The sequence below is a fragment of the Pteronotus mesoamericanus genome, unplaced genomic scaffold (genome assembly GCF_021234165.1).
Source record: "Pteronotus mesoamericanus isolate MK-2021 breed Mesoamerican mustached bat unplaced genomic scaffold, CSHL_Meso_final contig_347, whole genome shotgun sequence".
Classification (NCBI taxonomy): Eukaryota; Metazoa; Chordata; class Mammalia; order Chiroptera; family Mormoopidae; genus Pteronotus; species Pteronotus mesoamericanus.
Genome location: NW_026555137.1, coordinates 10075104 through 10094581, shown reverse-complemented (window position 1 = coordinate 10094581; position 19478 = coordinate 10075104). Strand labels below are relative to the sequence as shown.

Genomic DNA, 19478 nt, shown 5'->3' with positions numbered 1-19478 from the left:
CGCTACAGTTTCTTACGACAAAAGCCCTCCCTCTGAGAACCAGTTGCTTATTTGGGTCTTTTTTAGTTCTCTAGCGAAGACGTCCTGTGGGCAAGGACACGTGTGGGGCGGTCCGTTCCCAATTGGGAACGGCTCAGGTCCGCCTCCTGTGTGCGTGGCTCAAAGGTCCTGAGATCAATGGGCTGGGCCGAGGATTGTGGTTTCAGTCCAGTGTTGAGATGTTCTTAGACCTTCGGGCATCTTTTCTGGATAGGCGTGGCCTCTACACCACATTTTCTTGGTTGGTTGGTTGGTTTGGTTGAAATTTAAAAAATGCATAAATGTTGAATTTTTAGTCAGAAATTCAAACATGAGTTTAGAACACTATGTTGCCTAAGTTCCTTTTCCCAGAGAGAAAAATAAGCCTTTGTATACTGTTGGCCCCCAATCAAGGTTTTCCGTTTTGGCGGAAGTCTGACTACTTTCTGTCGGTTAAACCTTCTTCGGCTTTCTGAGAGGAGGCGGCTGAGGCGGAGGAGGGCGTTTTGTTGAGTGGGCCGGTTGAGCACCTAGTTTGACTGCTCTGGGCTTCCAGGCTGGGGAGCGTGTGACCTTCATGTGCACGCTCCTCTGCAGCTCTTTTCACGGAGAACACAAATCCACAGAACCCTAGGACAAAGCAGTCCACTCACCCTTCCGTCTGTGGACTTTGACAGCCTTGAGTCCATGACGCAGTGTCACGGCCACCATGGGCCAAGCTGAGAGAGACGTTCATCTCTTGCCATTTCCCTTGAAACGGAAGCCTCAGATGCGGGAACACACCGCGTATTGCATGTCACCTGTAGCGGTTTGCGGTCCCTGTTAGACTGGATCAACCAGCTGTGCAGGCTGCGCTCACGCTTAGAGCATCATGGGTTTTCCTATCACTGCAACTGTTAAGGCACCTGTGACTTTGGAAGGTCCTCACAGCAGAGCTGATCCAGAGAGTTGCTATGAGTGAGTCTCTGTGTCCCCAGGCATCTCTGGGGTCTTCCGGTGGCAGGAGGAGTCCTTTCCTCAGCTTAGTGTCTTCCTAGCTCATCACCCCTTCCCTGATAGTTCTTGATTTTGTTATACTCCCATGTGTTTGTACATATGTAAATATTCTATAAACTCTCTTACAGCTCTATCCAAGAATTAAACCAAGACAAAGGAGCTTGGCCTGACACTTTATAGAATTGTAGTCAATGAAGAATTAATCTCTGTTGTCTCTGAGAAGAAGTAACAGGATTTTCTGGGGCACGGCTTTCACAAGACTCATTGGAACGACCGTGTACTTTGAAGCCATGAAGACCGCTCTCTGGGAGGAAATGAAGGATAGGGAGTCCTGGTGGTGGAGGACATTCGGTGCCGCGAGGGGGGCGTGAGGGACCTTAGATTTCAGATTTAAGAGACGACACCGCGAGGCCCAGGTGCCAGCCTTCCTGCGCCGGAACCGAAGCCTGGGGCCCTGCGAGATCCCAGCAGCATCCTGTTTTCCGCAAGAGGCAGGACCGCTTACTGGGCGACTGGGAAGCCAGCTTCGCGTCCTGCTGGAAGGGACCAGTGCCATCATGGCGCCAGCCTGACTGTCCCCAGCAGCAGCTGGCCCTCGGGCCACCACGAGGGCGCCAGGTGCCGCACACTGTGCCCGTCCGTGCAGGGCGGTCGGTTGGTAGCCAGAGAGCAATAACTTTATTGTATGAGTTCTTGTAGCATTTTCAGAATTACACATATTTTGAAATATTGAAACGAAGCTACACTACAGATAATTAGGTTTAGAATCTTGTTTTTAGGCTGAATTTGAATCTATATTTATTGCCTTTTGTATCTCGGAAATTAGAGACTTGTTATAGACTTACCCATAATATTTGTCAAGATCATAGCCGACTTTAAAAACAATTGTAATAAAAATAAACTTTTTGACTGTAAGCTTTTTTCTGGTTTCGGTTTTCCATATCACACATGCACGGCCTTGCTTAAGATTCACAAGCCACTGAGATCTCTTCCCCACCTGGAAAATAAGATTTCTTTCCCAGACATGTGATTAAATGTAAGAAGTGTTTCTTTGCTGGTAGAATATGCTCATTTTTGCAATTCATGAGTCTTGTGATGGTCTTTGATATAGAATTCTGGGTTTTTTTTTTTTTTTGAAGATCTTAAAGACCATGGAGATAAGAATAGACTGTGTCCTCATTTTATTTTATGTTTCTTTATAGGGTTCCATACATTGATTTAAGGGATGGAAACTTACATACACAAAGTCTCCACATTGTTTTTATTATGTTACCAAGTTCGTGTTTGGGAGCCCATTTTGCTTAGTGGAACTATTTTATGTAATTGAAAATACAAATGAAAAGAATCAATGGTCGCTTTTCCTTACACGTTTTAATGGAAGCTAAATTCAGCAAGAAAGGAAGATGAAAGTACACCGTGTCTTTCAGAGGAATGGAGGAACAGTGACAGCGTGAACTAAAAATGGCAGCAGACGTGAGTGTGGACAGAATTCTAAAGACGCCCCCCCCATACACAGTCCTTTCCCCCGGTGCTGTAGACTGAATGCTAGTGTCACCCTGAAATTCATGGTGAAGCCCTAACCCCAGTGCCTGGTGTTTGGGGTGGGTGGGGCCTTTGGGGAGGTAGGTCTGCATGGATCGGGGCGGGGCGGGGGTGTGACGGGGTCAGTGTCCATGTAAGAGGCGGGGTCAGAGCTACGCCTCCGCCCCCCGCCCCGTGAGGGTCCACGAAGGCTGCCACCTGCCGCCAGGGGAGCGTCCTCACCAGACGCCCAGCCTGCCGGCCCCTTGATCTCGGACTTCCAGCCTCTAGAATGGTGAGAAATAAATGCTGCTTAAGCCACCATGTCAGTGGTATTTTGTTATAGCAGCCCGAGCTGGCTAAGATGCCTGGTTATTCCATCCAACACAAAGTGCTGTGGTGAGGGACCTTTCAGATTTAATTAAGTTTAATCCACTGGCCTTAAAGCAGAGAGAGTGTCCGGCATTAGGTGGGGGACCCGGCCATCCCGCGAGCCCACCAGAGCAGGAGAGGACGGCAGAGCGGCAGTCGGGGACCCCTGCAGCGTGGGGGGACTCGCCTGCCATCGCCGGCTGGAAAGATGAGCGGGCTCATGACCCACTGAACCGGGACGCTAACCACAGTCCCTGGCAACAGCCAGCAAGAAATCGGGGGCCTCGGCCAACCCCGGTGGGCCCGCAGACCTCCTCCTCGAGTCTCCAGTGAGGAGCGAGTGGGCCCGACGACACCCGTGTTGGACCTCTCACCAGCGGGACTGAGACAGAGGACATGTCCTGGCCTCTAGGTCTGCACTAAGGTGTTTGGCAGCAACAGGGAACATGGCATGCGCTTCCTGCCTGGGGCAGGTGCACGTGCCGGCCCATCACGCAGCGCTGCCCAGCACACTCGTCCCACTGAGCCGCATCTGCCTGACCTGAAACGGGCTTGAGTGCCGTGGCCCCTCTGCACAGCACGCAGCGGATGGGGACCGTGCGAGGTACCCTGTGCGAACGTCCTCGGTAAATTAAAGACCTGTGCAAATTAGGAAAAGGGGAGATGCGAGAGTTAGGGGAACGCGATCATCTCGCTTTTGTTTCTTTACTCCTGAAGTTTGCACAGCATTGGTTTTGGGTCTCCTGTTTTGGCTTTTTACTTTTTTTATTATCAGAGTATCCTTATTTCAAAGATCCTTGTAGAGATCTTTGAAAGTACTGAAACAGGGTTATGAAGTGGTTATGTGCGTATGTGGGGGACCGCTATTCACATGTGGGCATACTTCTTTGTTACAGTCTTGTCTGGTTTTTCCAATCACTTTAGTCACGATCCTCCGCTCCCTGGGTCCCCGGCCACACATCCCTTCCCCACCTTCAGTCCTTAGTCACCCGGACACCTGACTCCACCCCAACACTGAGCTGCCCACTGGAGAGGATCCCGTGCCCCCGGGGATGACTGCACCTTCGTATTCAGGGTCTCATTTATATTCAGTCGTTCACATTCATGGTTGTCGCTGGGCCCGCAAACAACCACGCACAAACCGGAAGAACTTCAACTCATTTGAGCTGAATTTGGGAAACCCACCTTCCTATATCTCTTCCGGAGATAAGAGGCTGACATTTGCCTGTTCCAAGCCATCTTACACCCTCGCCATTTTTGCGGTTCCCCCAGGATCACGGACAGCACCGGTGACCTCTCTGCCTGCCTCCTCGGCTCTCCGGTTCCCACACCCGTGGGAGCCAACCAAAGTGCAGGTCAAGTGGCAGGCAAAGCTGATAAAGTGCCTGCGTCTCCTTAAGACAGACCAAGAAGCAGTAGACGTTAGAGCTGGCCTACTTTAAAGCCCATTATGAGAGCTTCTGAATTGGATTTTTTAAAACGTTTAGTTCCACATCGAAATGATAGGTCAGATGCCTTTTCCTCCCAACGCGGGAATATGGAGGTGTCACACCTCGTTCAAGGGGAAACAGGCTGCAGGGGGGTGCCCAGCAAGGGCCCCTCCAGCAAGGACGGCGCGCCACGTGGGACTGCCCAGGCGACTCTTTATTTAACAGTACATTTGTCAGAAGATAAGGCAACAAGGCAATACTTTTATAATGTTAACACGTTCCCAAGGGAAAGCCAAGAAACAAGCTTGTGTTGTTTCTGCAGGTACTATGCCTGTCCCCCCCGACTCCAGGCACAAACGCTGCAGGTGGCCAAGCTGGGGGAGGGTCGGGGCAGGCAGTTAACGGCTTGGTCCGCCTCCGCACAGCTGGCCTGCAGACTGGACGCCTGGTCCCTGTGTGCGGCCTCCACGGACCGAGAGTAGAAGCCCTTCGGTATTTCTACCAGCATTTCTGAAGGTCCACCGTCAGCCAATCAGAATTCTATAGAGCCTGTCTCTCTCGTTCAACCTGGGTGACAAGGTGTGCATCCTTACCCGGCTTCTCCGGATGCTTTGACAAGGTCGCTTCGTGACCACGATGTTTTCAATTTTACTCCAGGGGAACGGTGAGCCCTGAGCTGCTGTTTGGTAAATGTCACAGCTGTTTTTCAACTTGACCTTGGCTTTTAAAGGCCATAAGGTCCTTTGAGATCGACTGAATGTTTGCTCGGCTGTTAAATACCTCCCTGCATTGTTTTCCTCATTTAATATTGCTCTAAACAGGACCATGTGTAAAAGTAAAAAGTGTATACTATTTACAGATTTAAAGCTTTTGAGCTTGTCGAGGGTTAAGCGACTCACTCGCTTTTAGTCTAATAATATGCAAATCTTTTACTATCTCAAATGGTATCATTATTTTCAGCTATAATCATCAGTTTAAGTAAATGTTCCCATAATCAAGGTCCAGATAAAAAGTTTCTCTGTGGAAGCGTAGTCCGTGGCTGATTTTCTTTTGTGAGAAATCTTCAGGCAGGTTGGTTATGACCTCAAAGTACTGAAAAGCAGAGCCACTGTGAGGAAGGAAAAGAAAACAACACTTCAGTTCAGTGACTATTTTTAAAATTAAAGGTTATGGAAGCACCTGTAGATGGTTGTCTCCGAAAGGCTGAGCAAAGCTTCAGATCCCAGTGCGCTAACTCACCCTCGTTCTCCCTGATTTCTAGAGTCTAGGTTTTTAGAGGAGAGTAAAAAGCTGTTGTTTGAACCAGGTGGTCATGAACAGTGTTACGGGATTGATGGAGAGGCCTGAAACGTGACACCCAGATGACATCTGGATCGTCGTTTTCCCAGTTTGTCACACCAGAGGTTAGTTTGGGGGGGTGGGGCGGGTGGATGTCCCTTAAACCAGTGGTTTTCAACCTTGGTTCTTCCCTGCAGTGATCTGGGAGCTTTGAATCAGCTTCAACTGAATTGCCTTGGGACAGGCCTGGATGCAGGACTTGGGCACGGTCAACCAGGCCAGGCTCCTGCAGCCAGGCTGAAAATCCCTGAACTCGGAGCGGGGGACTTTTCTCGCTGCTTGTCATTAGAAAAGACTCGTGTGGGGACCTCTGGGGACTCTGCAAGGGGAGGCTCAGGCTCGGAGGCAGAGCCAGAGGCGAAGACGGCTCTCCGCGGAAACGGGGTGGGTGGCCGCGCTGGCCGGCCAGCGTGGGTGGGCCGGCGGGCACTGCGGAGGAATAGGGTTTCCAGCAAGAATGACAAAGGGGCTAGAGCTTCCCGAGCTCAGCGGATGGCGCGGTTATGTGACCACTGTATTGCCTTAACTGGAGATGGCCATCTCAGGGGAGGGCCAGCTCCCAGGCCACACGGTTTTAACAAGTCCCTGTTACTTGTGACCAGCTCGTGTGTTTTCAGTTGGCTGACGGTACTTAAAATGCGTAATAGAGTAAAATAACTATTTAGTTGCTCGTTTTCTCCGGAGTTCAAAATTCAAGGAAAAGAGTTGCCTTCTTACCACTTCGCTCCTCTCTGGGACACGGGGATTTTGTCACCCCAGCACTGCCTGCCACCTGACCCAGCCCTTTGTAGCCGAGCTCAGTTCCCCGAGTACAGAGGAAACTGAGTCTGAGACCCGACGGTGACGAAAGCGTACCCTAGCTGGCTTCTTTCTTGGATGTGCGAGAACTTTCTGTCATAGGGGTGACATGAAAACAGTTTTGTGCTTTGTTTTTAATTGGTATTACGACTTCCCCTGGATGGAGCATTTCACAAGTGGGCATTGCTGGCGTCCTAGACCCATGAGCGCAATAATACTCTACAGCAAACTTATTTTGTACTGTTAGTTTTACTTGAAATGGGGAAGAAGGAGGGGAAAGTGATTTCCTCATAAACTATTTTAAGTAGACCTGTTCTAAGAATGCCAGGTCCTCCCCAAACTCATTTGAATTTCATCCAAAGGGCTTCCTTCTATGAGCACCTTCCTCCGTGCTGCCTAAGGCGCAGGGATGACGCTAAGAGGGATCCTGTGGCCGCCCTTCTTATTTTAACCCTGTGCTGCGCTCATGCTCCTGCCAGAGCTCCAGGGGGGAGGGGCCAGGTGTGTTTTTTTGGCCACAAGCATCAATAGGTAGCTGGGAAAAGACTGCAAATAAAAATGCACCGTGGGACCTTAGAACCGTTTATAGGCCTATTCCCAGAAGACTGGGGAGTTTTAAGAGAGCATGTTGATAGGCCACAGATCCATGTCAGTGTGTAAAGCCAGGCGCAAGGTGGGTGGTGGAGGCTGCTCACTTACAGAGATAAGGTCGAGCGTTATGGTTCCAGTGTTCTCGGGGTCCAGCTGCTTAAATACCCCTGTGGAGGAGGAAAGGCAGGCTGTCGTGAGTGAGTGAGCTGCAGCCAAGTTCCCATTGTGCCGTTCCCCTATCTGGTAGCCGATGCATCGAGAGCCACAAGTGATCATTTCTCCCTCCCCTCCTCGAATCAAAGGCTTTCTATTCTGAGCTGGACGGATGCGTCTCTGGTTCGGGTGATTTCACCCCCGTAAAAGACAGGCTGCCTTAACAGCCAGAGAATTGCTATGGGTCTCCCGCAACCAGCCACTTACTGAAGAGTGTTTCCAGGCGAACCAAACACCGAACAAAATTATTGAAATCGATGATGAGGTTGTCGTCTGCGAAGCGAGCAACGATGACTTGGTGGAGCTGACAGGGCAGCTTGAAACCTGCAGTTAAACGAATAAGCACATGGATCGTTGAGGCTGAGTCTGCACTGTGGAGCTCGGTCCTGGGGGATGGAACCGATGTGGCAATTTGCATTACAAGTATAATTGCTTTTGTCCCGTGGCTGCTCTCCTATGAGGCTGGACTGGTTTTGCAAAGCCAGGGCGGCCCGCTGTTGTTTCTGAACTGTTCCCCTTCACCATGCCGGGCTCCTTACTGACCAGGATAGAAGACTTTTCCAGTCTGTCCCCATTTCCACAGTCACGCTGCTTCAGGTGGTAAACTCTACTTCCTCTCCTCTTTGTTTAGCTCTGAATCACCTTGGAGACTAGAGTCTTCCTGGAGGTGTGTGGCAGGAACTGGTCATGGTATACTAATACTATTTCCCTCTTTTTCCATAGTAACAGAATTTTTAATGGGTCTTGGTTACCTAGAGGCAAGGCCACATTTCCCAGCGTTCCTTGCAGCCACCTGTGGCCCCGTGACTAAGTCCTGGCAGTGGGACATGTGTGCAGAGTGACGTGTGCCCTTAAAAGCAAGGGGCCTGTCTTTCCCTCCCCCTTCAGTGAACCCATCCTGGGACCCATGGATAAGGGCAACATTCTAAGGGCTGGTGACAGAACGTGACAGAAGAGCTGGGTCCCTGCCAGCAGGTGGAACCGTCCCGGCCTTGATCTTCTTGAGCATGGGTTGTTAAGTGAGGAAAAGATGGATCTTGTTGAAGTCAGTTATTTGGGGTCCTCGCTACAGCACTATATCCCAGCTAATACAGTGACCAACCTCATGTTGTCCTATCTGTCCCCAAAACACACTGTCTCCCACTCTGCTGGTCTCCCACAAGCTTGTGTCCCTTTTATTGATATCACATTCTACCAGGCGCTTCCCCTAAGAGTGGAGCGGAGACGTCCCTTTTCTGCCTCACCAGCCCTGTACCCAAAAGGGGGAGCTGGGGGCCTGTTGAGAACAGGCTTTGCCTGCTTGTCCTGCTGCTCAGAAGGAAATTTAGATTCAAGATGAATTAGTGGGCAAAGCATCCTGGACTGCATTCTGTTTCACCAACTGGTCTTTAAGGGAGGTATGAAAAGGGTGTGTTTGTGCTAAACCAGCATTTCCTCAGCAAACTTTGTACTGTATTGTATGTCTCACATACTCTACAAAGGGGACAAAAGAACACATGGTTATAAAGCATTACCTGCTTGTTCTAAAGCTTTCCGCATCTCATAGGAGTTCATGGTACCAGACCTGTCCACGTCGATTTCCCGGTAAATTCTCTGGAACATGCAAAACAGTTATGAGAACGACGACCCAAGGCAAGCGGCAGGTCACCTCCATGGCATGTGCCAAGTGGGGATGGACTTTTTCCAGCTCCGCGCCTCTGATTTGGCTTTGGAAGGGTCACCATGTTTCTGCCTTCAACAGCTATGGTATTTTGCCTCTCTGTGTGAGCTGGTTTCTAAGTCTGCCCATCAAATCGACTAGCCAACTACCATGGACCCACGTGATTTTCTTGATAATTTTATACTTGAGCTGTTAAAAATCCAAAATACAGGAGGCCACATAGCCTTCTGATGGGTGACTTTAAGATGACAGCATTTTGGTCAGTGCCGAGAAGGCAGGAGTGGACTGCTTAACTCACACAGGCCTTGTTTTGTTCTCTGGGCCTTCGCTCGGCCCTTCATTCACTCACTCTGGGCTCCATGGCGGGTCAAGTCCCATCCCCTCAGGAACGCTCCCCAACCTCGCGCCTGCGGGTCCAGGCGCGGCACGGCCACTCCGCGATCGCCCGCCCCTGCCCTCTGGCCCTCCTGGGTTCTTACTTGGTAGTTCTGAATCTTCGTCCAAAGAACGTAGAACTCCTTCAGGCCCAGCTTACCGCTCCCGTCGGACTGCCCTCGGTTAAGGAAATCTACCGGAGTCGGGGCACCTGCAGGCCCAGCAGCACTGGTGTGCTCTCGCCCCTGGACATTCTGGAACCACAGGAGCTCTTGCAGAAGGACCCTTCCCTAAGGGTTGGTGGAAGGGACGCATAGACCCCCGCTGGCTCCCTGTGACCCTGCTTGCTGATGGGTCCGGGGGTGCTAAAAAGACAGTCTCAGGTGGCTTCTAGCGGCTTGCCAGTTTGGGGAGTATCTTCTCCATATTTCGAAGAGGGCTTTGAAGGGGCCAAACTCTAAAACTAGGTCAAGTCTAGGCCGAAACAAGAAACAGGAACTAGGAACTAAGCTGAAAGACTAAACAACCTCAGGGTGCTGCAACTTGCAGATGGGACAAGAACAACACGATGTGAGCAGACTAAGGGGAACAAGTTGACCCAAACTAGAACAAACAATACCCCAAGATGAAGGGAAGAATTAGAGCCCCCCCTTAGTAACAAGATAGGACAACGGTTGAGCCTTGCCTCAGATAAACAGCCTGACCACAGAGTAGGGGGGCCCAGTAACAGCCTTGAACCCAATCAGTAGAAAAGAAGCTGCCTAAAGTAGCCTATCGCTAACTGCCACTTCCCGCCCTTGTATCCTGCTTGCTTGCTCTGCTTATAAAAACCCGTGTACCCTGACAGCGGCGCGCCTTTTTCCTTTCGAGGGAAAGGTGGCCCCTGCGCAGGTAAAACTTGGCCAAATAATAAAGAGTGTGTGATCAAACTCTAATTCCTGAGCTCATACTTGCGGGGATCGTAACAGGCTTCTGAGAGGGGAGCGACACCGTGGGTGCCATGAGCCCAGCAGGCAGAACTTCTCAGAGGCTTAGGCATCCCTGCCCAGCCCCCGTCGGTGGCATCCAGAACAAGGGGGGAAGCGCAGGCTGAGTCTGCCTCTGGGGCAGGTGGGGGGCCTCGGAAGGTGCTCGGACAAAGGCGAAGGGGAATGCTTGCGGGGGTGAGCCCCGTCTCTACAGACCGAGAACACCGTGGCCAGAGGAAACAGCCTCATGCAGTATCATAGTTTAGAGAAATCAGTGGACCCTTGAACAACATGGATTTGAACTATGTGGGTCCACTTACATGTGGATTTTTTTCAATAAGTACATACAAAACTATAAATGTATTTTCTCTGACAATTTTCGTAGTAACATTCTCTTTTCTCTAGCTTACTTTAGTGTAAGAATAGAGTGTATAATGCATATAATGCAAAATATGTGTTCATCAACTACTCATGTTATCTTGAGGTTTCCGGTCAACGGCAGGTATCAGTAAAGTTCGGGGAGGGGGGAAATGTTATATGAGGATTTTTGACTATGTGGGGGTCAGTGCCCCTCGTTCAAGGGTCAACTGTGTTTTCCTAGAAGAAGTAGTGGACACACTGTCAGCTCAGGAAACAAATCCAAGCTGCTTCGGGCAGAGGAGGGTGGGCGACCTGTCGGGATTTCCTGCCTCAGCGCCGGGAACGCGGGCTGACCTGGCCTCTGAGCCTGTGGAGGTAGCCGGGGAATGCGGCAGTTCACTTTCCCTCATCTGAAGCTACACACGTGCCCTGGTGACAACAGTCCTACAACCCCCACGCCCCCACTGGCCTTTCTGGAGGGCAGCGCGCCGGTGCCTCTGCAGGTGGAGCGCCAAGCCCCCCAGCCCGCGTGCTCGGCAGCGCGTGCAAGGATACATCCAGCATGTCAACCATGATCTTGCAGGTTTCGATGCTGAAGCCGTCTGACTTGATATCTTGGCCTAGAAGACAAGGTAAGCGTGAGAGGAAGACTTCCTAGAGCCGCACCATCCAAAGGAACTTTCTACGAAGATGGCAGGGTCCTGCATCTGCACCTTTTGATACCATGGCCACTTAAATTATACATTAAGCAGCCACATCTGGCTACTGGCTGCGATATTGGGACAGGCAGGGGGGTCACGTTGGCCTGACTTCTCTGTATATTCGCCTTGGGCAAACCAGGCTCTCAGAAGTTCTTTGAAAATAGGTGAAAAGTGATAAATGACTGAGTAGGTGCCCCCAGGTGCAAAGCCACCTGTGGTCGCCAGGCAGGGCGAAGTGGGGGGAGCTGGGAGGGGAGGAGGCTCATTCAGCCATCTGCCTGCAGGCGCCCGCAGTGGAGTGAGCAGTGGAGGAGCCGTGAGCCACCTGGAGAGACAGTTCTCTACCAGGGGAGTCCCAGCTCCTTGGTGTTTGGCAGGTGGCGGTGTGAGACCCTTGCCACAGTGTGACTCTGGTTCCCACAGACCTCATGGGAAGCCACCCTCCCTGTCACGTCCTGGTGGAGGTTATAACCTAAGCTGCCTCCAAGCTGCCTGCCTGGGCGCGGACCCCTTCCCGGGGGAGTCTGCGTGGGGACTGTGGACAGGGGCAGGGGTCCGCAGGTGGCCGGGGACAGAGGGTGCCAAGCTCCAAGGCGAGGAGCAGCTGAGCCCAGGCGTAGCCTGACTCTCCCTGCCGCCCTCCACCCCCATCTTTGGGCAAACAACGAGGCTTCAGTTAACTCGGGCTCCTGCGGCCAGACCTCCGAGAGCCCATGACCTCACTTGTGCCTGGCGGCCTCGGGGGCACGTGCCACCCCCTTGTCCCACTCCCCAATGGAGGAGGGTGGGCCAGGACCAGGGCCTGCTCTGGGGAAGCCCTGCGGTGGCGGCTGGCCCTGCCCCCGCCCCTGCTGGGAGCTCCTTGACTCACGGGGGCCCTAGGGCAGCCCCTGGTCTGGTGGCTGCAGGGGAGGCACTGGACCTTGTGGCTCCTGCGAGGTGTGCGTGGCAGTGTGGTCTGCGCTCACAGGGCTGGGAGACCCCGCTGGCCTTTGGCTTTGAGACCTGTTAGTCCAGGGGCTACCCATGAAGTCTAGGAGACTTCTAGAATGATCCACAGGGCCGATGCTCAGGGCATGACAGCATGCACACCTGTTTTGGGGCCAGGCTTATAATTTCCGCCATCGGACGGACACCTGCTCAGCGGACTGCTGTCTTATCAAAGGCGGAGCGGCTCCTGCGGTCATTCGAGGGGCAAAAATACATCTGTGTGTGTGCGGGGGGTTGGGGGGGTCCTTCTCCCCTGTGGTCATCAACCACGAGGGGTGAACAACCAGTCCTTTGATGTTTTCTGCTTCGGAAGTGATACCCAGCTGAAAGGTTGTGCTCTCTGGCCCCTCCTCAAGTCTCTCGAGCTTTGTTCATTCTCTGTGGAAGCCCCGCTGCCTGGGCCCAGAGCCACCATCTCTGGAGCCTTGATGTCACTGGCCTGGCCTGTTGGCTCTACAGATGTGACATTTCTCCCAGTGAAGAATGCGTCAGGTTAGGCTCATAAACACAGTGGGGAGGTGAAGCTTTTAAAAGTCATTCCCTTGGTTTGAGTATAAACGGGTCCATTTCTTTTTTTATTCGGACTGATTATTGATAGAGGCTGTCACTCGGTCAGTGATTTCCTACTACACGCAGCCAGGGGACGTGGGGACTTGGGGCTGCTTCCCGGCCCCCACCATCTGGGCCGACTCAGCCTTTTCTTACCAGTGGCTCATCATAAGAGCCACCATCTCTGGGGTGCAGGCTTTGTGCTGTGCCGTTTCTACCTGTTGCCTCACTTAAGAGTTCAACCATTCTTAAGAGGTAGCTACAACAGTAACCTGACTAACCTGCAGATAAGGAAACAAGAGTCAGGAAGGTTCTAGAAAGAGTGGAGTCCAGTAAGACTAGAGTCTAGTAAGCAGTGGAAACCTGGATGTGCTTTGATCTCTAGGCCCTGGGAACCTTTGTTCTTCTGACAATCACATCACAGAGAACCTCCTGCATCCAATTCTTTGGTGGCGGTGGTGGCGGTGGTGGGTGGTATTCACCTGGGAGCAGGGCGTGATGGGTCAGCCACCGCAGCCGATATGAAAGGGGAGGGGTTCCCACGGCCCTCCCGGCTGCAGGGAAGGGGTGGGATGAGGGATTTACAAGGAGGGGACACTTACGCTTGGCGAGGACGCGTCTCAGGATTGTCTGCAGCTCAAACGCAGAGATCTCCGCATCCTGTGGGCATGCAACCAGGGCATCGTTATTGGCCCCCGTGGATCTGTGTGACTCACAGAGTCACAGAAGCGTCCCGGGCTAAGCCGTGGACTTAGCCCTGGGGCCCCCGCTACGTAGATCTGGGCTGGGGTCCATGCACGTGCATTTCTAACAAGCCCCCACGAGAGGCTGCTGCTGTCCCCAGGCCCTGGGACCTAGACACAGTGTCCTGACACACAGCAAGCTCCAGGTAGAGTTCATTCACCAGCGCTTTGCAGTAGAGGCTATAAAGGATAAATTCTCCCTGCTACCCATGTTTGTGGTCTCGGCGTGGTTCTCTCACACCTTCCCTCCCATCCGCCTGCGTCCTCACCCTTGGAAACGCGGATCTGGCTTCCCGCAGAGCCGGGCAGAGCCTCTGCCTCGAAGAGCGCGCCCCATACCGCAGGCACGGGGCTCCTAGGGAGCCCGGGCATCTCTGTTCAGCGTCACACACTGAGTGACTGGGGACAGACCCCATTGTTTGAGACTAAGGTTGGCTTTTTCTTGGACTTGCGGGAAGAAAAATGCTGGATAACTTTGTAGCCAACTGAGGCCTATATGGCTGAGGGATTTTTTTTTTTTTAAGAACGGGGAAGTCTGATAATGCTGTTGTAAGTTGCTTGCATTCTTAAATTTGAAACCTTTCCATCTCCCCAAATATTTTTCTGAAAATTGAGGAGAAGGGGACGAGTGTCATGTGTCAGTGGGAGTGGAGGAGAAAAAAAGGAAAGAGCCCCAGGGTGAGGCCCAGATCCCAAGGCGGGAGGGACAGGCCGGAGCTGACCATGAGCTCGGAAGGGCCGCGGCGGGTAGTGGTCCCGGGAGGGAGCAGGCAAGGGGTCCGCGCGGGATCGGAGTCCCATTTGCAGTTGCTCTGGGCTCTGGTCCAGCCTGCTTTCCCCTCGCCTTTCCACAGAAGTCTCTTCGGGGATGAAAACTGTCTTTTCCTTTGTGTCAACCAGAGTGCACAACAGGGATTTGGGAATGCCTACCTCCCCTGCCAGCTGGGCAAACAGCCTCCTGAATCCGTCATCAATGTTGTCCTCGTCGACGTCAATCTGGAAGATGACACAAGAGGTGAGACGATGGACCAGACGAGGGGACCGTCAGGCGTCTCTTCCAGGGCGGCTCCCCTCCCCCATCCCAGTGCCCTTCCCTACCTCTCCCTCTTGGGCCTGAACTGTAAGGTTGCTGGGATTGAGGTGAGGGGACAGGGTAAAGACGCAGTAATTGTTTTCTAGTTAAAACCCGTGAGAGGGAATGTCAACTCTGGGAGGAGTTATACTCTAAACTTCCCACAGAGGTGGGTCCTCTCACATTCAATCAAAAGGGCCTTTGATGATTTACTTTAATGGGGATTTGGAAGCGTTAAGACTAAATAGAATGTTCCAGAAGGGTTTTGATGGTGGCTGGTGAGCACAGCCCAAGAGGCCCTTTGAAACTGTGCAGTCTCTCAGCTTGTCCTTGTGAGGACAAGGACAAGCACAGAGCTTCAGCGACTGAGGAGCCGGCGAGGATCACGCACACGCCTTCCGGTCTGGGATGGCAGGAAGAGCCCCTTCGTCTCTCTGTGGTTTTCTCCTCCCTCGACTTCGGAGTTGGGACGACTCAGCCTCGTCTGAAATTCCTGAGCTGTGTTCATCACAACCCTTCCGGATTTATCACTAAATCACAACTCCCGGGGACCTCGGACATCTGGTCACCCAGCGCCTTCATTTTATAGAGAAAACTGAGGCCCAGAAAGTGAAGTGACAAGAAGCTCTCACTGGTCAGCACAGCACCAGTGGCCTGTCCTACACAACACCCCACGCACACACGGGTCACTCGGCCCGACGGGCGGGGCGCTGCCCAGGTCCACTGCTGGCGGTAGCCGGTGCGGGAGGCACTGGAGCAGGCCCAGGGCACGACTCTGTCCTTAGTTTCCTGCCATGTTCAAGGCGCCCCGGGGACCTCCTGCGCCACTGGGATCGCTGGTTCGCCTCTGCTCCCAGGGTGGCCCAGGACAAGCGGGTGAAGTCAAGGAGCCCCAAGTACCTCTTCCAGGTTGCCCTCGATCTCGTCATCGACCACTCTGGAAACAGAAGGAAGCTGTGTGTTACTGGGAGGGACGCGAGTGGGAGGGACAGTCACAGAAGTCTCAGCTCAGCGGCAAGTGCGATGTGAGGCCCAGCACGGGGTGGGCAGAGCGATTTGCCCGCGGCCCTAGTTCCTTCTGCGTCCCCTACACAGCCGAAGCCAGGGCAGAAGTGACCCAAGGAAGAGTCCCGGCCAGACAGCGTGGACAGTCGGAGGTTTGTTGTTTGTTGGCTGGCTTTTGGTCATCAGAGTGCACGGTGGCCCCGCACTGTGGGGCTGGCACCCCAGACAACCCCGCGCCCTGCCTGGCCTGGAGGAAACGCTTTTCAGGTTCAGAACACTCGTTGCCCTCGTAGACCTCGGACACTGAAACCGGAGGTGCGCACCGCGGCCTCCTTGTTCTCAGGGTGGGCGCAGGCAGAGGGTGAGGAGGCCCGGCTGTGACCTCTCAATACTCGGGGCTCGGGCCGCGGTTCGTTTACCCCAGGCCCCTTCTGGGCGCAGAGCTGGTCCTTTGCTCCGCAGTGATGGTGCTTAAGCTCAGGAGGGTTTCCCTCAGGCCCCCTGGGACCTGAAACTGGGCCCCACGAGTCCTAACTAAAGAAGAAGAAAGGGTAGGGGGCCCCTGGGTGGTGACAGCTGGAATCAGGTGGATATCCTGGGACGAGGAAGGCAGACGCGTTGAGAGGTGACTGTGGCCGGGGGGTCCCGTTGGGAGAGGGAGCTCACACTGGAGAGCAGGAGAGCGGAGGGGGTTGAGGCTTCCCGGCTTTCTCCAAAAGATGCGGCAGGGCTCCTGGCCAGTCTAGTACAGGCCACCAAACGGCAAATAACAACGTGATCATGCAGTGAAATTAGACTCTGCCATTTGCTCCACAACCGCGCCTTTCTAGCCAAACACGTCCTGAGCGGCCGTTTCTCTTGCTCACCTGAGTGCGATTCTACCAGTCCTTCCTCACAGCAGCCCCCACACTAACCCTTTGAGGCAGGCAGAGGGGTCTCAGGAAAAGAGGCAGACGTTTGGGGAACACAGAGCTCCGCACGGGACAGGCCGGCGACAGGAACAAGAAGGGGCGGGCGGCAGGAAAGGAGAGGCGTGAGGACCTACTGGTAGTCAGCCTTCTTCTCGGAGAAGACCCGGATGCAGAAGTCGCCGTCCTTGTTGGGCTCGAAGGTGGACGGCACCACAATGTACTCCCCCGGCGGCAGCTTGAAGCGGTTGAGCACCTCCCGCAGGTTGATGAAGGTGTCGGAGCGCTCCCGGGCTCGGTGCGTCAGGAAGAAGTTTTTGCTGAGGTGGATGTTGGTCTGTCCGGCAAACTGATGAACAGACAGAAACAAGTGGGTGGCAGACACGTGCTCGCTGAGGAGCGCAGAGGCACCTGCGACAGGGGACCTCCCCTTCGGCCAGCTCTGCAGAGAGGTCCCTTCCTCTAAGTGACTCTCAGGGAGGGGTAGTGTCTACATGGCAGGAATTTGGTTCAAGTGGCAGAGCTAGGTCTCCTTCTGTGTCCCCACGTCCTCTTATAATCTGCAGGGCTCACCCCGTCCCTTCGGGCAGGTGTCAGGAGCACTGCAGGACTCGAAGAGCCCCCTGTGTCCTGGGACCAGAGACCGTCCACCCAGAAGTAACCCACGCACAGCCTCCACCAGGCCTGGGACGGCGGTGGCCCCCATTGGGGCAGCCCAAGACCCTGTGCCCTAAGCTCGCTTCCCAGTGGCATCTGGGACCTGAGCAACATCCCCTTGAGCAAGAGCCCCTGGCTTGTTAGGACACCCATGGCGTGGGGAGCCAAGCTCACCTGAGCCCCGCCTCCCCACCACCATCTTCCACAAAACTGGTGCTGAAAAGGTTGGGGACCGCTGACCTAGAGGGTCCAGGGACATACCCTTCCCAGCCACCAGCCCCTGCCCACACGTCACAAGACCTCCGGGCCGACAGTCTAAGCATTTTACTTGTTGAACCTGAGCCCCAGGGACAGCGGGTGACATACGCCAGACGTACCTCCTCCGGAACCTGCAAAGATAAAGAAGCCTGCGCTCGATTCCGGTTCTGGGAAGCTGTGTACAGACACGCCGCCGCTGTGGTCATTTCCTTTGCTAACCCCTTTCTCGGGATCTTGAGCAATAGTGACGAAACCAACATAGGGATTTTTTCCAAGGAACGCATTCCCGCATTTAAGGGAAAACCTTATGACCCAGCAATAATGTGGACAAGCCCTCAGCACCGTTCCCGGGTTCGAGAGCATCCCGGCGAGGCACGCAGCTTCGCCGCGGCTTGTCTCCGGCTGCCCAGCAGCCAACGCCAAGCCCACGCCCGCCTCCCTGTAGGGAATGCAGGGCTCTGCTGTAGGATGGAGCCACCCCGCCAGGTGGGCGCCCCTCCCCGGCCCCGGCCAGGAGCCAGCGGCCTCGGCGCGAGGCTTCTGTCGGCCGCGTCCAGTCCGCATGTCCTTGGGCGAGTCATTCCCCCCCTTTCTGGCCTCTGCTTCTGTATCTCTGAAATGGGACCAGTGACCACCCAGGGTCTTCCCAGAGGCTCTCCCCACCCCCAGTGCTGAGCTGGGATCGGGCCCTTCGGGGAGAGCCTTCGCCCTGATTTGTAGTAGTTGCTGATTCCCATGGTGTAAACAGCCCTGCTCCCCGCCCTGGCTGTTTTCAGGTTGCCAAGGGGCTGGGAAAAGATGGGACCACGTGACCTTCGGGAGCCACTCCACACACAGCCCCCTGGCTCCATCTGTCACACCCTAGTACACCCTCTTCGGCTGCCCTGCCTCCTCCCTGGTCCCTCTCCCTCCACAGACGCAGGGTTGTGAGAGGCTCTGTTCTGTGCGGCAGGAAGGCCTCGGGGGGAGGGGTGTCCAGGGGACAGCCTGTCGGGTCGTCTCCACCCCCACCCGAGAGGGAGAGGAGGCCGTCACATGGTGGCTGGCGCTTCTTTAATGTGGTGCAGAAAGAAAGGGGGACACTCAGGCAGTGAGCGCGTCTGTGCGGGAACAGGCTCCAGCCAGCGGCCCGGTTGTTCTCTGTCCTGAGCTCCAGGCCAACGGCCTGGCTGGGCTGTGACCCACGGGACCGCTGGCTCCGTTCCTGCCCCGCCTCCCCAGTATTTCCTGGTGCGGGCCCAGGATACTCTGTTCTCAGCTTCAGTGGCCTGTTTTTTAGGGATTAGTGGGCCAACCAGGGTGCCAGGCCTGGGGGGCACATGAGAAGGGACATGGGGACATGTGGAACTCCCAGCAAGCTGGCTCTGGGAGTCCAGCCAAGGGCTTGGAACCTCCCGGTGACACAAGGCGAGTGCAGGGGCTTCCCTGCAGTTTTGCTCTTCCTGGGCCATGCTCCCTGCCTGGGGTCCCATCTCTGGCTCTGCCTGTTGCAGGGGTCGGGGTGGGGGGGAGGGAGGGGCAGCCTCCCTCACAGGGGCCGCGAGGAGCGAAGGAGCCGCAGCCCGCTCTGCCCACCTCGTAGATGCCGAAGCCGATGGTGTGCATGTCCTCGCCCATCTTCCTCTGCCGCCGCCGGTGCTTCTGGATGAGACCCACCAGGAAGGTGCAGCCGCTCTCGCCGTTCTCCTGGTCCTCGTCCTCCTCCTCCAGCTTGATCAGGTACTGAGGGTTCATCCAGAAGGTGTCTGTGGCCAAAGCGGGGCTGGGGTCAGTTTCCCGGAGCGGGGGGCCTCGGGGGAGGAGCTCTGTCCTTGTCTCGGGACAGAGACGTGGGGGCTGCGGGGAGGGAAGTGGTGGCAGACCCTGGGGCGGATGAACCAGGGTGGAGGGGGGGACTGGCCAGCAGCTCGTCAGGGTGGGAGCAGGGGAGGGCGCTGGGACGGCTTGCACTTGTC

At 54.5% G+C, this 19478-nt stretch overlaps 2 protein-coding genes across 4 annotated transcripts in view; one reads left to right on the top strand and one right to left on the bottom strand.

The window, feature by feature from the left end:
• TP53BP2 (tumor protein p53 binding protein 2) overlaps positions 1-1955 on the top strand; it is a 49381-nt gene extending 47426 nt beyond the window's left edge. For all 3 annotated transcript variants that reach the window (XM_054576635.1, XM_054576636.1, XM_054576637.1), the window contains one exon: positions 1143-1955. In XM_054576635.1, coding sequence (XP_054432610.1) covers positions 1143-1184 — 42 coding nt within the window. In that variant the 3' untranslated portion in view covers positions 1185-1955. The remainder of the gene's footprint in view (positions 1-1142) is intronic.
• A 2589-nt stretch (positions 1956-4544) lies between these two features.
• Positions 4545-19478, bottom strand: part of CAPN2 (calpain 2) — a 46877-nt gene continuing 31943 nt past the window's right edge. Inside the window, exons 10-21 of the mRNA XM_054576634.1 lie at positions 19099-19268; positions 17643-17654; positions 16746-16957; positions 15596-15632; positions 14554-14619; positions 13483-13540; positions 11196-11260; positions 9417-9485; positions 8792-8870; positions 7485-7601; positions 7173-7231; positions 4545-5445 (exon numbers count right to left, since the gene is read on the bottom strand). Of these exons, the coding sequence (XP_054432609.1) occupies positions 5422-5445; positions 7173-7231; positions 7485-7601; positions 8792-8870; positions 9417-9485; positions 11196-11260; positions 13483-13540; positions 14554-14619; positions 15596-15632; positions 16746-16957; positions 17643-17654; positions 19099-19268 (968 nt within the window). The 3' untranslated portion in view covers positions 4545-5421. The remainder of the gene's footprint in view (positions 5446-7172; positions 7232-7484; positions 7602-8791; positions 8871-9416; positions 9486-11195; positions 11261-13482; positions 13541-14553; positions 14620-15595; positions 15633-16745; positions 16958-17642; positions 17655-19098; positions 19269-19478) is intronic.